The sequence below is a fragment of the Cherax quadricarinatus genome, unplaced genomic scaffold (assembly GCF_038502225.1).
Source record: "Cherax quadricarinatus isolate ZL_2023a unplaced genomic scaffold, ASM3850222v1 Contig4419, whole genome shotgun sequence".
Taxonomy (NCBI): Eukaryota; Metazoa; Arthropoda; class Malacostraca; order Decapoda; family Parastacidae; genus Cherax; species Cherax quadricarinatus.
Window position 1 is genome coordinate 1753 of NW_027199445.1, and position 21734 is coordinate 23486.

The 21734-nt window shown below is 42.4% G+C and overlaps 1 protein-coding gene across 1 annotated transcript; it reads right to left on the bottom strand.

The window, feature by feature from the left end:
- Positions 1-729: 729 nt before the first annotated feature.
- Positions 730-10385, bottom strand: LOC128700813 (tetratricopeptide repeat protein 9C; the record flags this gene model as incomplete). Its single annotated transcript, XM_070081822.1, is given in 4 exon segments — positions 730-915; positions 4330-4472; positions 7512-7665; positions 10279-10385. Coding segments are annotated over 3 exon segments (469 nt in total), but the record flags the coding sequence as incomplete, so codon positions are not given.
- Between the last annotated feature and the right edge of the window lie 11349 nt (positions 10386-21734).

A 21734-nucleotide genomic window follows, 5' to 3' on the forward strand; every position in this document is an offset into this window, starting at 1 on the left:
TCATTTGATATTCTCATCACCTTACTCTTTTCTACGTTCACTTTCAACTTTCTACCTTTTCACACACTCCCAAATTCGTCTGCTAACCTTGGCAATTTTTCTTTAGAATCTCCCATAAACACAGTATCATCAGCAGAAAGTAACTGTGTCACTTCTCATTTTGTATTTAATTCCCCATAATTTAATCCCACCCCTCTCCCGAACACCCTAGTTATTTTCCATAATAGTCTTAATGAAAATATTAGCTTCCTCCATTAGGAACTACCTGGAAATTAAAGTGTGTTTGAACAGGTAAGCCACTCTTGTAGGTCACACCTATTATGGAATCTGTTGCATCCTCCCATATTTCCAACTTAGAGGAAAATAGATATTGTATTTACGTATTTCTATGATGGCTTTAAATTTTTACCAAAGCTTTAACAAAACTCTTTACTTTGAAAACACTACCAGTATGTAACTCCATGACAGTCTTTTCCTTCTGTTTCAGGTTATGCATATTTACCGTGATAAACGAGACTTGTGCAATACTTCGGTATCTTGATTCTGGAAACACTTTGCCAGCCAGTTACATCTTCAGTCCAATGCAAAGAAAGGTGGAAGATGAAGAGCTCAAGATAATCAGTCCCTCAGCCTGGAGTTGATGTTTTCAGAATAATGATACCCAAATGTTGCACAAGTGTTTCATTTATCACCTTGACGGTTCTATAAACCATTTATTCACATATTTACCTTGTCCATTTGATATTCTATTAGCTTCAATGACAGCCTCTTTAGCAGTGTCATAATTCCGAAGGTTGAAGTGTGCAAAACCAAGACGATACCAGCCCTTCACATTATCTGGCTGAAGTTTTGTCACTTCTTCACAGCATTCAATTACTCTTTCATATCTTACTGGTTCTTGTTTTAATAAACATGCTGAAAAAAAAGTAAAAATTATGTGAATCATGTTGCACAATAGCCAAAGGGCATCCTTAATGAAATAGTCACAATTAAATACCAAACCAAATAATCCACCCAAAATTGTGAAATGCAATATAGTGTTATTCTTAAAAAAAAAAAAAAAAAAAAAAAAAAAAAAAATACATTTATACGTCTCCCTCTTTTAAAAAAACGTCCTTGTCGCACAAAGTAATTGGCGCTCACGCTCACACGCACACGCTCACACACACATGCTCACACACACACACACGCTACACACGCTCACACACACACACACACGCTCACACACACACACACACACACACACACACACACGCTCACACACACGTTCAGGACCCTGTACACCGTGTACGTTAAGCCCATATTGGAGTATGCGCACACACACACACACACACACACACACACACACACACACACACACACACACACACACACACACACACACACACACACACACACACACACACACACACACACACACACACACACACACACACACACACACACACACACAGAAATGAATATGCACAGATAAGAAGGGAGGCCCAAAGACAATATGAAAATGACATAGCAGCGAAAGCCAAATCTGACCCGAAACTGTTGTACAGCCACATCAGGAGGAAAACAACAGTCAAGGACCAGGTAATCAGGCTAAGGAAGGAAGGAGGAGAGACAACAGGAAATGACCGGGAAGTATGTGAAGAACTCAACAAGAGATTCAAAGAAGTGTTCACAGAGGAGACAGAAGGGACTCCAGAAAGACGGAGAGGTGGGGCACACCACCAAGTGCTGGACACAGTGCACACAACCGAGGAAGAAGTGAAGAGGCTTCTGAGTGAGCTAGATACCTCAAAGGCAATGGGGCCAGATAACATCTCCCCATGGGTATTGAGAGAGGGAGCAGAGGCGCTATGTGTACCCCTAACAACAATATTCAATACATCTATCGAAACAGGGAGATTGCCTGAGGCATGGAAGACAGCAAATGTAGTCCCAATCTTTAAAAAAGGAGACAGACATGAAGCATTAAACTACAGACCAGTGTCACTGACATGTATAGTATGCAAAATCATGGAGAAGATTATCAGGAGAAGAGTGGTGGAACACCTAGAAAGGAATGATCTCATCAACAGCAGCCAGCATGGTTTCAGGGACGGGAAATCCTGTGTCACAAACCTACTGGAGTTCTATGACATGGTGACAGCAGTAAGACAAGAGAGAGAGGGGTGGGTGGATTGCATTTTCTTGGACTGCAAGAAGGCGTTTGACACAGTTCCACACAAGAGATTGGTGCAAAAACTGGAGGACCAAGCAGGGATAACAGGGAAGGCACTACAATGGATCAGGGAATACTTGTCAGGAAGACAGCAGCGAGTCATGGTACGTGGCGAGGTGTCAGAGTGGGCACCTGTGACCAGCGGGGTCCCGCAGGGGTCAGTCCTAGGACCAGTGCTGTTTCTGGTATTTGTGAACGACATGACGGAAGGAATAGACTCTGAGGTGTCCCTGTTTGCAGATGACGTGAAGTTGATGAGAAGAATACACTCGATCGAAGACCAGGCAGAACTACAAAGGGATCTGGACAGGCTGCAGAACTGGTCCAGCAATTGGCTCCTGGAGTTCAATCCCACCAAGTGCAAAGTCATGAAGATTGGGGAAGGGCAAAGAAGGCCGCAGACGGAGTACAGTCTAGGGGGTCAGAGACTACAAACCTCACTCAAGGAAAAAGATCTTGGGGTGAGTATAACACCAGGCACATCTCCTGAAGCGCACATCAACCAAATAACTGCTGCAGCATATGGGCGCCTAGCAAACCTCAGAACAGCATTCCGACATCTTAATAAGGAATCGTTCAGGACCCTGTACACCGTATACGTTAGGCCCATATTGGAGTATGCGGCACCAGTTTGGAACCCACACCTAGCCAAGCACGTAAAGAAACTAGAGAAAGTGCAAAGGTTTGCAACAAGACTAGTCCCAGAGCTAAGAGGTATGTCCTACGAGGAGAGGTTAAGGGAAATCAACCTGACGACACTGGAGGACAGGAGAGATAGGGGGGACATGATAACGACATACAAAATACTGAGAGGAATTGACAAGGTGGACAAAAACAGGATGTTCCAGAGATTGGACACAGTAACAAGGGGACACAGTTGGAAGCTAAAGACACAGATGAATCACAGGGATGTTAGGAAGTATTTCTTCAGCCACAGAGTAGTCAGTAAGTGGAATAGTTTGGGAAGCGATGTAGTGGAGGCAGGATCCATACATAGCTTTAAGCAGAGGTACGATAAAGCTCACGGCTCAGGGAGAGTGACCTAGTAGCGATCAGTGAAGAGGCGGGGCCAGGAGCTCGGACTCGACCCCCGCAACCTCAACTAGGTGAGTACAACTAGGTGAGTACACACACACACACACCTGTATTTTTTTGTATTCTACACTATATCCAATTTTATTAAGCTACTGCAAGTACCATCACTGAAGTTATACAGGAAATAAGCCAATGGGCAGAGTTGTACCCAGATTTTAAAAGTAACTTTCAATAGTTTCCCATAAATGCTGATCTGGAAAATACAAAATAAACAGAAGAGACTAGTGCTTGCTTATTTGTAGCTACAGAAGCAGAGCTACACTTGCAGTGCTCTATCTTCAGTGTTTAATCTATGGTGTTATTTTTATTTCAAATTTCCAGTTGTCGTCACGCTTGCACATCCTCTTTAACTTAGTATGATTTTATAAATGGTTACCATGTACACGTACTTCGTCTATGATCCAGTGAAGCATGTTTAATGTTTTCAGTTGAACTTTTTTGTAGCTCTGGAAGCCATATTGCAGCTTGTTTTTATGCTTTTTCTATTGTTTCCAATTTTTTTTTAGGTGTACACAGCACACTTCTGCATACTGCACATTTTTGCACAAATAAAAGTGTCTGACTAAAATAGAGCAGAACACGTGAATAATAGAGAGCAGCACAAGCAATTGACAGGTTACAATTAGTATAAGAAAGCAGGATGTGCTGAGTAATATTGTAATACTGTGGCTGGAATAATGTACTGTCGTATCCTTTTACCTTCAGAACATGATTTTCTCTGTAAAAGGATACAAGATAGCTTCTGATAGTTGCTACCTCCACATGAGAGTTCTGGGTATTTTGGGTGATTGTGGGTAGGTAATTATATAATCAGCCACACAAAATAGCTGAGAGCTACATATACTGTATGTATTGTCTATGTCTGGACAATATATGTATAACTATCTGAGATCAAACTCATTGAATCCCATTTATCAGGAGCTATATTGATCCATAAGAGTGTAATGCTTCCCTGTGAATAATAATAATAACAGCAACAATAATGACTACTGACACCACTGACAATTACAGTAGATTACCTGCAATATTATTGTGTAGATCAGCTGAAAGGGCTGCAATTTCATCTCTGACTTCTTGTGATACAACAGGAGTAGACTGTCTTTTACTAAGCAGTTTAGTGGGATTTATATCCTGGTTCATTCCTTTCACGTACATCAGCCCCCTGAAACAATAACATTACATTTTGCCTATATTTAATAGTATAATAAGTACAGCATTATATAAAATGTCATCTTTTCAGGGCTTGCCCATGCAGACATTACATAGATAAGAATAAGAATAAAAAAAATAAAACCTGATATGAAAAAAAAAAACCTGTGCAAAGATGATCTGTGCATAGAGACGTGAGGTTGCAGCTTCTTTATCTCCTCTTTGAAGGTTTGAAGATTCTCCAATTTAGTTGGCTGTTTGGAGTCCACATCCATTACATTTTTTGTCTTCTTCTGTATATGCCCTGGAACTTCATGTTTAGTATTCTGAACATTTCCTACTCCAATTCAATGACTTCATTTTTTATTCTTTGTATTTTGTTTTTAACAGTATTTTTTTTTTTTACAAACTTGAATAAGGATTTGATTATGCCTTGTTTTTGTTCACTATTTTCCAGAGTTTATCTTCTTCCCTTTTACCTTTAAAAGTACAGTGTATCCTACATGCTGTTAGAATTTCTATTTCAGCAACTATACAAATCAATATAAGTAAACAGTATAAAGTATTAATTACAAAGTTTTAAGAGTAATGATAATATTTTCTATTCATGCCATATGTACTGTACTGTGCTAGCATTAACTGAATTGTTTATTTTTAATACTAACTGTGTGTGACTTTCTGAACTCCAGTATAGTTATAACCACCCAGTATGTACAGTGCCTGCGCCCAGTACACATGCGCAGTGCCTGCACCCAGTACACATGCGCAGTGCCTGTGCCCAGTACACATGCACAGTGCCTGCGCCCAGTACACATGCGCAGTGCCTACGCCCAGTACACATGCGCAGTGCCTATGCCCAGTACACATGCACAGTGCCTACGCCCAGTACACATGCACAGTGCCTACGCCCAGTACACATGCGCAGTGCCTACGCCCAGTACACATGCACAGTGCCTACGCCCACATCACATGCGCAGTGCCTACGCCCAGTACACATGCGCAGTGCCTACGCCCAGTACACATGCACAGTGCCCACGCCCAGTACACATGCGCAGTGCCCACACCCAGTACACATGTGCAGTGCCTACCCCCAGTACACATGCGCAGTGCCTACGCCTAGTACACATGCGCAGTGCCTATGCCCTGTACACATGTGCAGTGCCTATGCCCAGTACACGTGCAGTGCCTACGCCCAGTACACATGTGCAGTGCCTATGCCCAGTACATATGTGCAGTGCCTATGCCCAGTACATATGTGCAGTGCCTGTGCCCAGTACATATGTACAGTGCCTATGCCCAGTATGTACACTACCTACGCCCAGTATGTACAGTACCAGTACGCCCAGTATGTGCAGTGCCTACGCCCAGTATGTGCAGTGCCTACGCCCAGTATGTACACTACCTACACCCAGCATGTACACTACCTACCCCCAGGATGTACAGTACCTACACCCAGCATGTACACTACCTACACCCAGCATGTACACTACCTACACCCAGCATGTACACTACCTACACCCAGCATGTACACTACCTACACCCAGTATGTACAGTACCTATGCCCAGTATGTACAGTACCTACACCCAGTATGTACACTACCTACACCCAGCATGTACACTACCTACACCCAGTATGTACACTACCTACACCCAGCATGTACACTACCTACACCCAGTACACTACCTACACGCAGCATGTACACTACCTAGCATGTACGCCCAGTATGTACACTACCTACACCCAGTATGTACACTACCTACACCCAGCATGTACACTACCTACACCCAGTATGTACACTACCTACACCCAGCATGTACACTACCTACACCCAGCATGTACACTACCTACACCCAGCATGTACACTACCTACACCCAGCATGTACACTACCTACACCCAGCATGTACACTACCTACACCCAGCATGTACACTACCTACACCCAGCATGTACACTACCTACACCCAGCATGTACACTACCTACACCCAGCATGTACACTACCTACGCCCAGTATGTACACTACCTACGCCCAGTATGTACACTACCTACACTTCTAATTCTACGTCAGGTACAGTTTGTCATGCTGTAAATCTTGCTGCATCAGTCATGTAAACATTCTGCTGAGTACAGTACACACTATCAAGTAATAATTGTTAATATAAATAACAATTTGTCTGCACTCCAATAATAGTACTGTAATTCATTAGTCAAAACTAAAACCTAAAACTGTAATCTTAACTACATAATGTTAAAAAAATGCATATGGTATTGCATCTCTATTTTTCATTCAGTAATTAATAAATATTGCACAGTATAAGAATGGGGTTCACATTACAAGAAAGAATATTCATTGTTTAAATCTACATGAAAAATCCAACCTATTGCTAGTAATTTATGGAATAAATAATTCCTTATGAGAAACTACAAGTTACATTTGAAAAATTCAGTGTACAGTGGATGCCACTTTGTGAAAACCTTAATAGCCAACACATTTAAATTTTTTTTAATTTACTAATTTATTTGAATACCCTACATTTCCTATATTTTAGTACATAAATATGGAACAGCAATTCAAAACCAATTTATAAATTTTAAGGTAATCTTTAGTGTAGTATTTTGTGTATTTTCAATGTAATATACCTCAAAGTTACAGTAAATATTAATAAGTTATTTGACCTAAATATTTCTCAATTATTAATAATATTTTCATGGGGAAAGTACTAAGCTCAATGCAGTCATACAGTACCTAGTGAATGGAAGGTTAACAAAGTTTGATCCAAGTTAAAGGAGGGTAGCTCCAATTTCTTATATCAAGAGCATATCAGTGGTATTAAGGTACCCTCCCCCTCCGAAGAAATTTTTTCCCAAAATGCTGCATATATGAGACCAAACAATTTTCATTACCTTCATACCTTATTCTATTATATGAAATTACTGATTTATACAATACATACTGATTTTGTATGAGTGAAAAATTCAATTCAATTTATTCTTTTCCATTAAAATATTTTTTATAAAATTTATAGTTGGCCAAATTTACAAAACAAAAATTACCTGTGATAATTCTGAATAGCTTTCTTCACCTCCTTCTGCTTGAAGTGATTATTTCCATTCTGCTTAAATTCCTTGGCTTTTACCAACTTCTCAAGCACATTTTCCTCAGACATCCGGAAAGCAAAATCAGAGGCAGCCATGGCATTACAGTACCCTGAAATTTATACAAATGCCTCTAATCACAAGTGGCCTATAGAATGGAAAGATATGCTGTATTACTGTCAAAAGCATTGTCATTTACCCAATGTGGGGCAAAAATTTGAAAAGGAAAAATTGTTTAAAGAGAATATTTTTCTATATAAAAATATCTGCTTGGTGTCACTGAGTAAAATTCTTGTCAGCATGCCACTATGTAGATGTGTTAATGATGTGGTATGTGGACCTGAATGGGTCAAAAAAAAATTTTCCCCTCTGCATTAGGAGGAGGTAGGTGATCCAAAAACACACAAAAAAATACAAAAAACAAAACAAAAAACATAAAGAACACGGACTCATAAAATCGTAATATGACTGCAAGCAAATCACACACTGGCCTGAAAGCTTTAGGACTCACTGTAGATTCAAGCCCCACCTGTTCTGTGATTTATATATGCCAGTATCACATAACCCCCTACCTTGTAACAGCAGTACAGTACAAAGAAGTACTGTAACTAGAACCTTTCCTCAACGCTATGCCTGCAGAGCAGGCTCTTTTCAGTGCTCTTCTATTCTATGTTTATGTTCTTCTGTACACTTGACTATATGTTCCTCTGTGGGACAGAAGCACCAACAGTCCGACTGACTAGAAAGTCAACCAGGAGGCTTGGTCAGGGACCAAATGATTCTTGGAACCATTACCAGGTAGACTGGTACACAACAATGTTAAATCCCCACCTGAAGTCCCAAGTTTTATTACTGAAGTGCTCACTAATTAAATGATTGCTTCTCCACAACATCAGAAAGTACCTTTACATAAAATTTTTTAGAACATCTTAAAATTTTATCAGAAGGGTGAAATAGGTTAGTTAAATTGATTATTACATTAGAATGTCTGAGTAAGTATTATATTTGGCATTTGGGCTAATATCCAAATCTGGTCTTTTTGAGATTTTTCCCTTGTGCAAATTTGTATTTTACAAGATATTACCAAAATACCTTTATTTTGGCTTGAATGTTATGTCATGGCCGATCAACAATTCATATTGAGTCAACTGACATGCTTCAGCCAATTAGTGAATGTAAACAAAGACATGCTACTTCAGTATCTACTAATGGTTGCGTATGTTAAGTATGATAAAACAATCTGCAGTTATTGGCATTTTGTTGACAAAAAGTTTCATTCACCAGCAAGTGATTAAGATTCTGGTGAATGATATGCCATCAACTGTAGGTACAGGTACACATAAGTACAGATACACAAATTCAGGTGCTTACAATTATCATACATAGTAATGTGTAAATTACCTACGATAACAAAAAAAAATTCATTTATTTCCACTAGAGTCCTTGAAATATTGTTTAAAGCTTAGCTATAAGATACAATAGAAATCAGTCATGATTACAACCTTAAAAATTAAAACAACCAAGTAACTCTACTGCATGAAAATCAGTTACAGTAAAAAGAGGTACAATAGGAATATAGTAAACTACATACCTTATTTACATGGACATTAAAGAAAATTGTCTCTTATTATATTTATTGGTACAGTAGGATCGCTGTATCCATGGGTCGTTTCTGCAGTTTAAGTTATCCACAATTTACTCTGGGCCAACAATAACCCTTAATTTTGATTAATGACGACACCAAAGTGCAAAAGTAGTAATGATGACAGTTCTTCAAAGCCTATGAGAATTCGTGAAATACTTCTCATCACTTCAATTAGACTTCATCATAGGTATGTATGTAAAAAAAAAAACTTACTTAAACATGATTTTTACTACTATCTGAAGTTTTAGGTGTCTGCGGCAGGTCTTGGAACATATCCCCCATGGATACGGGGTCCTACTGTATATTCTACCAATAATCATAACCACAATTTTTAAAAGGGTGGACTGGTAAGTTAGTGTTAGGCGTCGGTCAGAAAATCAAAAGCTCCAGCTGCGGGTCATCATATGACTAGGACCTATGTCAGGAAACTCGTTTCCTGACAAACATTATACACACACATACTAATCACATACACAAGCTAGGTTAAGTTATATAGGTATTTTAGGCTGGGTTATTTTGTGTTTTACCATTGCACAAAATAAAAAGTTCATGGCAAAACCCATTTAATACTGGACATTTTACAGAAAAAACTACATTTATCACACAATAACCTGATCTAAATACTTATCTGCACTGTTTCAGTTGTGACGATTATTACATTAGGAATTATTATACCATTATGGAGCTAAGTCTCACTATCTGACTTTTTAGGATTATGATAGTTAATTCACATTATGTATTATAATTGTATTTATGTGCACCTGTACCTAACTAATCATGAAGCGCTAAACCCGTCCGTGTTGCAGTGCGCCTTGGAGGAATGGGAGGCAGTCAGGTTAGATTCAAGGAATTGAAAATTTGGTCCAGTTCCTCGGATCACGAGCCTCCTCACCGTCGTGGCACTTAACGTTATAGAGCCAAAAAGATACATTAAATAAATCGACATTATATCGGCCTGCGCTTCATATATCCCTCCTCAGCTACTCCAGCACTGTCAGCTGTAATATATCACTATAAAATAAAGAAGTCAGTGTATATCATACAGAGAAAACTCAAATCAACTTTAAAAACTTAACTCACAGGCTCGTACAATGCAGAAAATTTGGATATCAACACTTGTTTACGGCATCAAATTTTCTGGAGCTGCAGGAGAAACAGAGCTAAAACTTTAACTAACTTTATAAAATTAATAAAAGTCCTAAGGTGCATTGATGTCTCATTAATAATAATAATAATTATTATTAATAATAATTATTATTATTATTATTATTATGGTCAAAAGAAGCGCTAAGCCAAAAGGGCTATACAGCAATAAATAATAATAATAATAATAATAATAATAATAATAATAATAATAATAATAATAATAATAACAGTAATAATAATAATAATAATAATAATAATAATAATAATAATAATAATAATAATAATAATAATAGTAGTAGCAGTAGTAATAATAATAATAGTGGTAGTATTAATAATAATAATAATAATAATTACAATAAATAATTTTGTTAAACACTCCTGGTGTCTCCCACTGAGGCTTCCACATCCCCCCCAAGCGCTGTATAATCCGCCGGGTTTAGGGCTTCCCCCTTGATTATAATAATAATAATCCCACTGAGGCTGAGTGACCCGACAAAAGAAACACTTTCATTGTCATTCAGTCTGTCACTGTCTTGCCAGAAGCTACTGATGTAACAGTTGAGATGACCCACAAGACTGCAACATTCCCCACCTCTCCTTCAGAGTGCCTGCACTCTGAAGGAGAGGTGGGCAATAATAGTAACATATAAATAAGAATATTAATGGTTTATGCACAAATGATCGTACATTTTTATTTCTGCAATTTTTATGCAATCACAATTAAAGAGCTTTAATTTAAACATTACATGTTAGGTACACCATCAGATTGCATGTTATAATCATGATGAAGTGCTAAATCCACACGGATCGTACAGTTGCCCTTCAAAGTGCAGGACTGCACTTTCACCTCCAGGACTCGAGTCCAGTTACCCGGTTTCCCTGAGTCCCTTCATAAATATTATCTCCCGGTGGCCTGGTGGCTAAAGCTCCCGCTTCACACACGGAGGGCCCGGGTTCAATTCCCGGCGGGTGGAAACATTTCGACACGTTTCCTTACACCTGTTGTCCTGTTCACCTAGCAGCAAATAGGTACCTGGGTGTTAGTCGACTGGTGTGGGTCGCATCCTGGGGGACAAGATTAAGGACCCCAATGGAAATAAGTTAGACAGTCCTCGATGACGCACTGACTTTCTTGGGTTATCCTGGGTGGCTAACCCTCCGGAGTTAAAAATCCGAACGAAATCTTATCTTATCTTATCTCACACTCTAACAACACGTGTTGTCAAGTCATTCCTTTAACCTAACACTGTAATTGTTTCTGTAACTTAAAAAACTTATGTTGTGAGTTAATTCTGGTTTCAGATTTGTAATTACTATGAAATAATTACTATCCTACTGTGCAACAATGATGTAATCCTTAGTGTTAAGTAGTCTGTAAGCCAATAATGTTAAGTTGGCCCATAATGTCTAGGCATAATAGAGGCTCTCTTTGCATTGCAACCCACTATTGTAAATACAAAATCTCAATGTACTGTTTGCAAAGACATAAAATAAATAAATATGGTACCTAGGATAGCATACTAGTCAGCTAGGTTTAGTACCCACACCTTGCATTCAAACCCTGCTCTGTTCAGTGAGTATTATTATTATTATAATCAAGGGGGAAGCGCTAAACCCGGAGGATTATACAGCGCCTAGGGGGGATGTGGAAGGCATTCAGGCTTAATTCAGGGAACTGGAGCACAGATCCAATGTTCAGTGAGTAAAATTTGCACATTTTGGCTTATATTTAACCTAATTTTTGCCTCTTGTAATTTTACAATATGTACTGTGTATTAGCATTTTCTCTTGTTCAGTAGAAATGTAGCTTTGTAATGTGGCTTGAAATGTGGTTTGGAAGGTAATGCTCTTACCTCGCACACTGAGTGTCCAAGGTTCAATCCTCGGCTCCAGGCTGAGGGGCTGATTTTCCTCTGCTATTCTGTGTTGGACTGAAGAAGCTAAAGGCTGGCAAAAAATTTCCTAAATAAACATTCCCAAATATTGCACAAGTGTCTCTTTCTCCATCTGCCTCACAGCCAACCTGAACACACACTAAGGCATACCCACACAGTATCCATGACTATCCTAAGCATCTCTGTTGCCTCTTCAACTTTGTGCTCCTAGACAGTGTGTTCTTAGGCAGAGAATACTGTGACCAATGGTGTATGGTACTCCTTGCTTGGGAACAGTGGGTAGCTCAGTTGGTAGCACACTCAGGTTATGCATTCAGTGCCTGTGGTTCGACCCCTTTCATGGGAGGAAATATTGGGTGTGTTTCCTTAACACACCTCCTGTCTCTGTTCACCTAGCAGTAAGTAGGTACCCAGGTGTTAGCTGATTGGTGTGGGTCACATCCTGGAGACAAAATTAACCTAAGTTGCCTGAAATGCTCTGTATAACCAGAGGCTTTCTGTATAGTATGTCACCGATGTTAGCTAGGTCTGTATAAGCTGTATCATGCACTTGTAGAAATAAGAATTATTATTAACTGGGCCCATTCCTTCACTTGTATGAGCTAAAGGTGTATGGAAAGATATATGTACCCCAGCATTCTGACTTCAATACTGTAGTGAGCTCATCTTCTCACCTCTCTTTTTATTTTGCACAACATTACTGATGATATTCTCATTGTAGTGAACAAGTCATGTCTACAGCTAGAGAAGCTTTACCTGCTCCACATTATTATTATTATAATCAAAGGGAAGCACTAAACCCGTAGGATTATACAGCGCATGCTGGGGGGGATGGAAGGTACTCAGGCTCAATCCAGGGAAGCGGAGCACAGATCCAATTCCCTAGATCAGGAGCCCCTCACCAGCGTCAAGGAACCTCCCTTGAGGGGACCTGTTCCACAGATTTACATGGCGAGTGATATCTATGAAAGCTGTGTATACTGCATTTTTTAATGGAGCTTTAGAAAGCTAACCTTTTAGTGCAAACAGGACTAATACAAAAAGTGAAGTAGAACTTCTTTATTGTGCATATGATGTATCAAACTAATTCCACAAACTGTTAACTTATAATCAAAATTTAACAAATGTAATTTGTGAGTTAAACAGAAATCAAAAGTTTATTATTATTATAATCAAAAAGAAGCGCTAAGCCACAAGGGCTATACAGCGCTGCAGGGCAGGAAGGAAGCGAGGGCATCAGGTGGCAAAAGGGAGATGGATGAGTAATAGGTTACGGATAACAGCGGGGTAGTGGATGGTGAAAGGGTAAAGGGCAGCAAGAGACTGAACTAGAAAGGGCTGAGGGGAGTGCGAAAGGTATCATCAGAGTTTGTGGAGTAAATCAGTCGTTGTCAAGAAGTCAATGAGAGAGTCAGGATTAAAGGAGGGTCCATCAGCAAGAAGGGAAGGTAAAGAGAGAGTAGTAGAACGAAGACGACGTTGGAGGTAAATTCTGCGTGCTCGTTGATAGAGAGGGCAGTCTAACAGAATGTGGCTAATCGATACTGGAACTTGACACTGCTCACAGAGAGGAACAGGGTGCCTCTCCATGAGATACCCATGAGTAAGACGAGTGTGGCCAATGCGAAGGCGGGAGAGAGTGGTCTCCCAACCTCGGCACTGATGACAAGAAGACGGCCAGTAACCTATGCTCGGTTTAATAGAATGAAGTTTGTTACCGAGCAGAGTTGACCAACGTTGTTGCCAACGGGTGTGAAGGTGGGTAGCTATTGCAGCAAAATAGTCCAGAAATGGAACACCTCTATAGGAAATTGGTAGGTCATGTACTGCTGACCGCGCAGCAGTGTCTGCCTGTTCATTGCCCTGTACGTCGACATGACCAGGGACCCAACAAAAAACAATATCTTTATGCTTGGTAGAGATACGGCGTAGCCAAAGTTGGATACGGAGAACTAGGGGGTGAGATGTATCAAATTTTCGTATAGCCTGTAGAGCACTAAGGGAGTCTGAGACTACCACAAATGATGACACAGGCATAGATGCGATACGAATAAGTGCTGCAAGAATGGCATACAGTTCAGCAGTAAAAATGCTAGCTGAAGATAGTAAATGCCCCCGCACGACGCTGTCCGGAAACACTGCTGCGAATCCGACGCCGTCTGAAGACTTAGAGCCATCTGTGTACACAGCGGTGGCATGAGAATGGGAGTGGAAGTGATCAAGAAAAAGAGAGCGGGAAGCCACCGTAGGCAGTTGAGCTTTCGAGCAAGGGAGTGAGAAAGAACAGACCCGAACAGCTGGAACTTCCCAGGGGGGTAGGGAAAAGTGAGATGCTACATGAACATATAAAGGTGGTAACTGAAGGGAAGACAAGAGTGAATGTAGGCGAAGAGAAAAGGGACGGAGCAAACAGGGGCGGCGAACGAATAAAGAATGTCTACTAATATCGGTGACCATTCTATAAATGGAAGGATTGTGGAGATCGTGAGAGCGTACATAGTAGCGAAGGCAATGGGCATCACGGCGATCAGACAAGGATGGAACATTCGCTTCTGCATAGAGGCTCTCAACAGGGGAAGAGCGAAAAGCACCAAGGCACAAACGTAATCCTTGGTGATGGATAGAGTTAAGGCTAGAGAGAGTAGCAGGAGAGGCCGCGGAATAAATCTGGTCACCATAATCGAGTTTCGATAAAACGAGGGCTGAATGTAGGCGAAGCAGAGTTCGACGATCAGCTCCCCAGGAAAGATGAGCAAGGGTTTTAAGAAGGTTTAGCCGGCTGTGACAAGTTGCCTTCAGAGAGGTAATGTGAGGTTTCCAGGATAACCTACGGTCAAAGAGAAGGCCTAGAAACCTGACTGTATCACGTTCGGGGATACGGGAGCCATAGAGATACAAAGGATGATCGGAGATGACAGAGCGTCTAGTGAAAGTAATTTGGTGAGTTTTGGTACTTGAAAATTTAAACCCATGCGTGGTGGCCCAAGTGGAAACACGGTCGACCGCATGCTGGAGAGAAACTGCAATAAGATGACAGTCAGCGCCTGCACAAGCAATAGCGAAGTCATCAACATAGAGTGATGACCAAATATTGGGTGGAAGAACAGAGGCCAAATCATTTATAGCAAGGAGAAAAAGTGTTGTGCTTAGAACACATCCCTGAGGGACACCTTCAGCTTGGACGAAGTCCGGGGAAAGAACATTATTGACTCGAACACGGAAATGTCTGTCAGTTAAAAAGTTCTTAAGGAAGGATGGTAGATTGCCTCGGAGGCCTAAGGAATGGGCCTGGGCCAAAATATTATACCTCCAAGTTGTGTCATATGCCTTCTCAAGGTCAAAAAATATGGCAATAACTGAGTGATTATTCGCAAAGGCATTACGAACATACGTATCCAAGCGTAGTAAGGGGTCTATGGTAGAACGACCCTTACGAAAGCCATATTGACTAGCGGAGAGACTGTTGTGTGTCTCTAAATACCACATTAAACGTCGATTTACGAGACGTTCCATCACTTTGCAAACTGCACTAGTAAGAGCGATGGGACGATAGTGGGAGGCATCATGTCCTGTAGTACCCGGTTTGCGGAAAGGGAGAACAATGGCAGATTTCCACAGCTGGGGAAGAACTCCTTGTGCCCAAATAAGATTGAAGAGGTGTAAGAGGACTACAAGGGCTGACTGATGTAAATGTTGTAACATACGAATATGAATGTCGTCAGGCCCAGCTGCCGATGATCGGCAAGCTGAGAGCGTTGCCTCCAGTTCTTGAAGTGTAAAAGGCACATTATACTGTTCTTCTCTGAGAGAAGAAAAGTCCAAGGGTACTAACTCTCTGGCAGACTTTGAGGAAAGAAACGAGGGGCATAGATGGAGCCCTCGGGAAATACGGACCAGATGTGTGCCAAGTTCAATGGCAACGTCGAGAGGGTTTGCTACATCAACACCAGCGACCCGTAGAACAGGAGCCGGGTCAGGAGAGTATTTACCACTCAATTTCCTCACTTTTTTCCAGACTGCACTCATAGAAGAAGCAGAGGTGATGGTGGAAACATAGTCTCGCCAACAAGTGCGTTTAGCTTCACGGATGACACGGCGAGCGATCGCACGCTTCTGCTTAAAATCAAGAAGTCTCTCAGCGGTTCTATTGTACCGGTACCTGCCCCATGCAGCGCGTTTCAAACGTACTGCACGAGCACAAGCAGGAGACCACCAAGGCACGCACTTCTGAGAATGCCTGCCTGAGGTTTGGGGTATAGAATGAGAAGCTGCGGTATAAACTGACGTCGAGAAGAGGTGTAGGAGCTCATCAATGGAGGATGAAGAAGGAACCTCACTAAAAGCAGTGAGGTGTGAGTAAAGATCCCAATTTGCCCGATCAAATTGCCAGCGAGGGCTACGGAAAGGTGGTGAATAGGAAGGAGAAGTAAGAATGATTGGAAAATGATCGCTGTCATGTAAGTCCGGTAGAACAGACCAGGTGAAGTCTAGTGCAGTGGAGGAAGAGCAGACTGATAGATCGATGCAAGAGAGAGTATGAGTACGAGGATCAAAATGGGTGGGAGTACCCGTATTTAAAACATGGAGGGGGTGAGAGGCGAGAAAAGCCTCCAACTGGATGCCACGTGAGTCACAATGAGACCCCCCCCCCAGAGGAAATGGTGGGCATTAAAATCACCAAGTAACAGAAGTGGTGGTGGTAAGGATGAAACAAGAAAGGCAAAGTCTGGGATAGAAAATGCTCGAGAAGGAGAGAGATATAAAGAACATATTGTAAACCACTTATTCAAGTGGATACGGGCTGCAGTGTAATGCAGCGAGGTATGGACAAATAGTTGACAGTACGGAATATCATTGCGTAGAAGAAGGGCACTTTCATTAAAGGTCCCATCTGAGAAAGGATCCGAAGAATACAATAAATTATAGCCTGAGATAGGTTGGAAAACAGCCGAGTGTAATTTTGGTTCTTGTAAGCAAGCACCAACAGGGGAAAACCTGGAAAGCAACATCTGAAGCTCACCCCGATTACCCCTGAGGCCGCGGATATTCCACTGTAAATAGGCCATGATTGGCGATGAAGAAAATACCAGGAATCCGTAGGGAAAGGCACCTACGGACTAGAGGGGTTAGAAAAGTCAACGTGTGGTGGCATTGGAAGACGTTCAAGTAGCGAAGGAACGGAGCGTTGCGAAGAATGGGGTTGTGAAGATGGAGGAGAGGGAAGAGAAGGAACAGGAAGTGAATCAGTGTCCATTGAAGGTTTAGTCTCTGCAATATATTCTGAAATGGCTTCAAGTGTTTCTGAATTCAAAGATGTATGGGAGACCATATTGGAGATAGAAGGAGGAGGGTGAGTAAAGATTGGGACAGTAATGGACTGTACCAAAGTAGAGGGGGAGGGAAGAGTGTAAGGGACTGGAGATGAAGTGTGGGGGGGGACAGAAGAGGCAGAAACCTGGGAGGTGGCAGAAGAGGGAGAAACTTGGGAGGGGACGGGGGTGGAAGGCATAGTACGAGGAGGAGGGTGAATCTCCACACTTGTAATAGAGCCAGAGAGAGGGGAAGAACTAGGTACAGAGACTGGAAAGGTAAAGTGTGGAGGTGGAAGAAGGGAAGGAAGGGGCAAAGAAGATTTGAGCAATGTGGATTTTTTGGACTTCTGAGAAGTAGAGGGGCGATTGGTATTAGGTGTCGTACGAGGTCTTGTCGATACTGGGGCTTGTGAGGAAGGACGCGAAGATGTGAGAACAGACTGAGTTGTAGTCGGGACGTCAGAGCCAAGGACAGCAAAAGGATTAGATGCCGGAGTGGCTATGGGAGGGGTAACAACAGAGGAGGCTGCAGAAGATGGGACCCCAGAAGTGGGGGGATGTTTGGAAACACGAGAATAAGAAACACGGGGTAGTCTCCCTTGGAGGCGGAGATGAGTAACTGCCATAGCATAAGGGAGACCTTCTGCCTCTTTGAGGCAACGGATTTCACGTTCATTTAAGTAGACCTGGCAACGGCGGGAGTACGAAGGGTGAGCTTCATTACAATTAAGGCAAGATGGAGGTTGACTGCAAGATGTATTAGAATGGTCGTCGGCACCACAGACTGGGCATTCGGCCATAGATCTGCAATATTTCGCTGGGTGACCAAAACGCCAGCAATTTCTACATTGTTGCGGTGTAGGTATCACCTTTCGAACTTGTAACCGATGTCCCGCGACATATACAGAGGACGGGAGTTCTCGGCTGTCAAAAGTTAAACGAGCCACATTGCAAGGGTAACGTCTCCGCCCCCGGGCAGGAAGGACATAAGTGTCTACTTTGAGGATTGGGAGATCCTGGAGTTCCAGCTGTTCAAGAATGTCATTGCCACATGACTGGAAATTCTGTTGGACTATGGTATGGGGCAGAATGACAGTACCACTACAAGAATTGAGAGAAAGATGTTTTTCAATAGTGATAGGAGTAGTATCGATATTCGAAAGGAGAGAAAGATCATGAGCTTGGGTAGCATTCTGGACAGTGACGATGCGCGTACCGCTCTTGAGAGCATGAAATGAAATATCTCTACCAACATGACGCAGGAGCGCTTTGCCAATACTATGGTCAGAAAGGTAGGCAGAAGAAGAAGTCGGTCTTAAAGTAAAGAATTTAGTCCATTGTGTGGTCCGAAACTGAGCGTGGAGAGGGAGTGCTTGACGTGTCGGTCTTTTCCGAGTAGAATGGGAAGGTAACGAAGGAGCATCATCAGGAGATTGACGTTGGCGTTTAGGAGTAGGACCGGAGTTGGTCCGGCGTGAAATGGGCGGGCGATTCGAAAATTGCCGTACCGTAGAGGGAGAAGCCGGAAGCATAGTCAAAGGAGAGCGGAGTTCAGACAAATCGAAGGAGTCAGTCGAAGCCCCGGTACCTGAAGCGGGTGAGGAAACAGCACCAGCAAGAGGTACAGGGGCATCAGGAGTGTCCGAAGAGTGGTCTAAACACAAGGCAGGGTCAGAATGGGGTGCGGTATCAAGAAGGGGCCCGGGGGTAGTGGGTTCATGGATTGGGTTCTCCATGGTTAGGTTACTCCTTTGCTTTTTGTTTTTAAGAAAAAAAAAAGAAAGAAGAAAAGAAAATAAAAATAAAAAAAAGAATAAAAAAAGGGGGGAGCGGGGAGGAATAGTTCCCAGGAGGAATGAAAGGGCCGGAAATCTCCCTCCGCGCCCAAGAGGACCTCAGCACCGCTAGTAGCGCAGATGCAGCATGGAACCCGTGCCATACCCTACCCTTCATGCCAGTAAACCAGCAATCCGGGATAGCAACCTCACATCTGCCGAGCTACCTCGGTGGACAAAAGAGAGGGCGGCCGGATATCCGCCACAAAGCATACCTCCTTCGGCCACCACCCCCGGAATCCGAAAGGTGGCTTCCAGAGATACACCCGTCGCCCGAAAGACACCCAAAGCTACTCCGGGATACCGGAGAGGGATCGGGACATCCCCAGGCAATCCAGATTCCACGGCAAACTACGCCACCGCCAAGAACCTCAACGGAATGGGATGGACCCCGGTGTCCTTTCCCCTACCTAGGAACTAGCGCGCCTGTGGGAGAAATCCCAAAGGCCAAAAAGAGGAAGGGCAAAAGGGAGGGGTGGGGAGGAGGAGGAGGAATGGAAAAAGGGGAGGATGGGATAGGGGAGGGGAGAATGGGGGGTAATTAGGTTCGGTCTGAGGAAGAAGACCGACAGGTCTAATTCCTCAGACCAAGAGCCTCTTCACCACGCCAAGGAGCCCCCCTTGAAGTATTACACTGGTACTGCCTGGCTGAGTCCATAACCTCACACCTAGCTTGTGTTTGTGCATGATTAGTGGTGAGGTTGTCACATATGTAACCACAGGTGTGGTCAAGACAGATGTATATACAGTGGACCCCCGCATAACGATGGCATCGCATAGCGATTTTTCCGCATAACGATTACTTTTATCGCAAAATTTTTGCCGCGCATACCGATTAAAAACCCGCATACCGATTTTCGTCCGAGACGCGTCCAATGTGCCCTCAGCCAGCCTCACATGTGCCGCTCCGTCCCATTGTTTACCAGCCAGCCTCCGCGGTAACATCCAAGCATACACTCGGAATATTTCGTATTATTACAGTATTTTCGGTGCTGTTTCTGGAAAATAAGTGACCATGGGCCCCAAGAAAGCTTCTAGTGCCAACCCTGTGGTAAAAAGGGTGAGAATTAGTATGGAAATTAAGAAAGATTTTGAAGGGTTTGGGGCTAACCCTGAGAAGCCTATGCCAGTTGTGGAATCCATTGTGCCTACTTCAAAGATTAAGGAAATGTGTGCAGAGTGGGTTGAACTGCAAACCTTTATAGATGAAAATCACCCTGACACAGCTGTTGCAAGCCGTGCTTGTGACTATTTCAATGACAATGTTATGGCCCATTTTAGGAAAGTCTTGAAGGAACGGGAGGTACAGAGCTCTATGGACAGATTTGTTGTGCGACAGAGGTCCAGTGACTCTCAAGCTGGTCCTAGTGGCATTAAAAGAAGAAGGGAAGTAACCCCGGAAAAGGACTTGCTACCTCAAGTCCTAATGGAAGGGGATTCCCCTTCTAAACAGTAAGAAGATAATGCTCTCCCCTCCTCCCATCCCATCAATCATCACCAGATCTTCAATAAAAGTAAGTGTCATGTAATTGTGCATGCCTTTTTCAGTTTGTGTGTATTAAAATTAACATTTCATGTGGTAAAATTCTGCTGGGCACTTTACAGTAGATTTGACCGACATGTATGCTCTATGAAAAAAGCTAATATCACCATTCCAACTATGAATGATAATAAAGAAGCTAATATAATAATTTCCTAAACACAATATACGTATTTATATATACATATATACACCCTGCCTTGGTGGGAGACGGCCGACTTGTTAAAAAAAAAAAAAAAAAAAAAAAATACACCTTCAAGGTAGTAGGTTGGAAGACAGCAACCACCCGGGGAGGTACTACTGTCCTGCCAAGTGAGAGTAAAACAGAAGCCTGTAATTGTTTTACACGATGGTAGGATTGCTGGTGTCTTTTTGTCTCGTACACGTGCAAGATTTCAGGTACGTCTTGCTACTTCTACTTACACTTAGGTCACATTACACATACATGTACAAGCATGTATATACACACCCCTCTGGGTTTTCTTCTATTTTCTTTCTAGCTCTTGTTCTTGTTTATTTCCTCTTACCTCCATGGGGAAGTGGAACAGAATTCTTCCTCCGTAAGCCATGCGTGTTGTAAGAGGCGACTAAATTGCCGGGAGCAAGGGCTAGTAACCTCTTCTCCTGTATATATTACTAAATATAAAAGGAAAAACTTTCGTTTTTCCTTTTGAGCCACCCCGCCTTGGTGGGATACGGCTGGTGTTTTGAAAGAAAGATATACATACACCTTCAAGGTAGTAGGTTGGAAGACAGCAACCACCCGGGGAGGTAGTACTGTCTTGCCAAGTGAATGTGAAACAGAAGC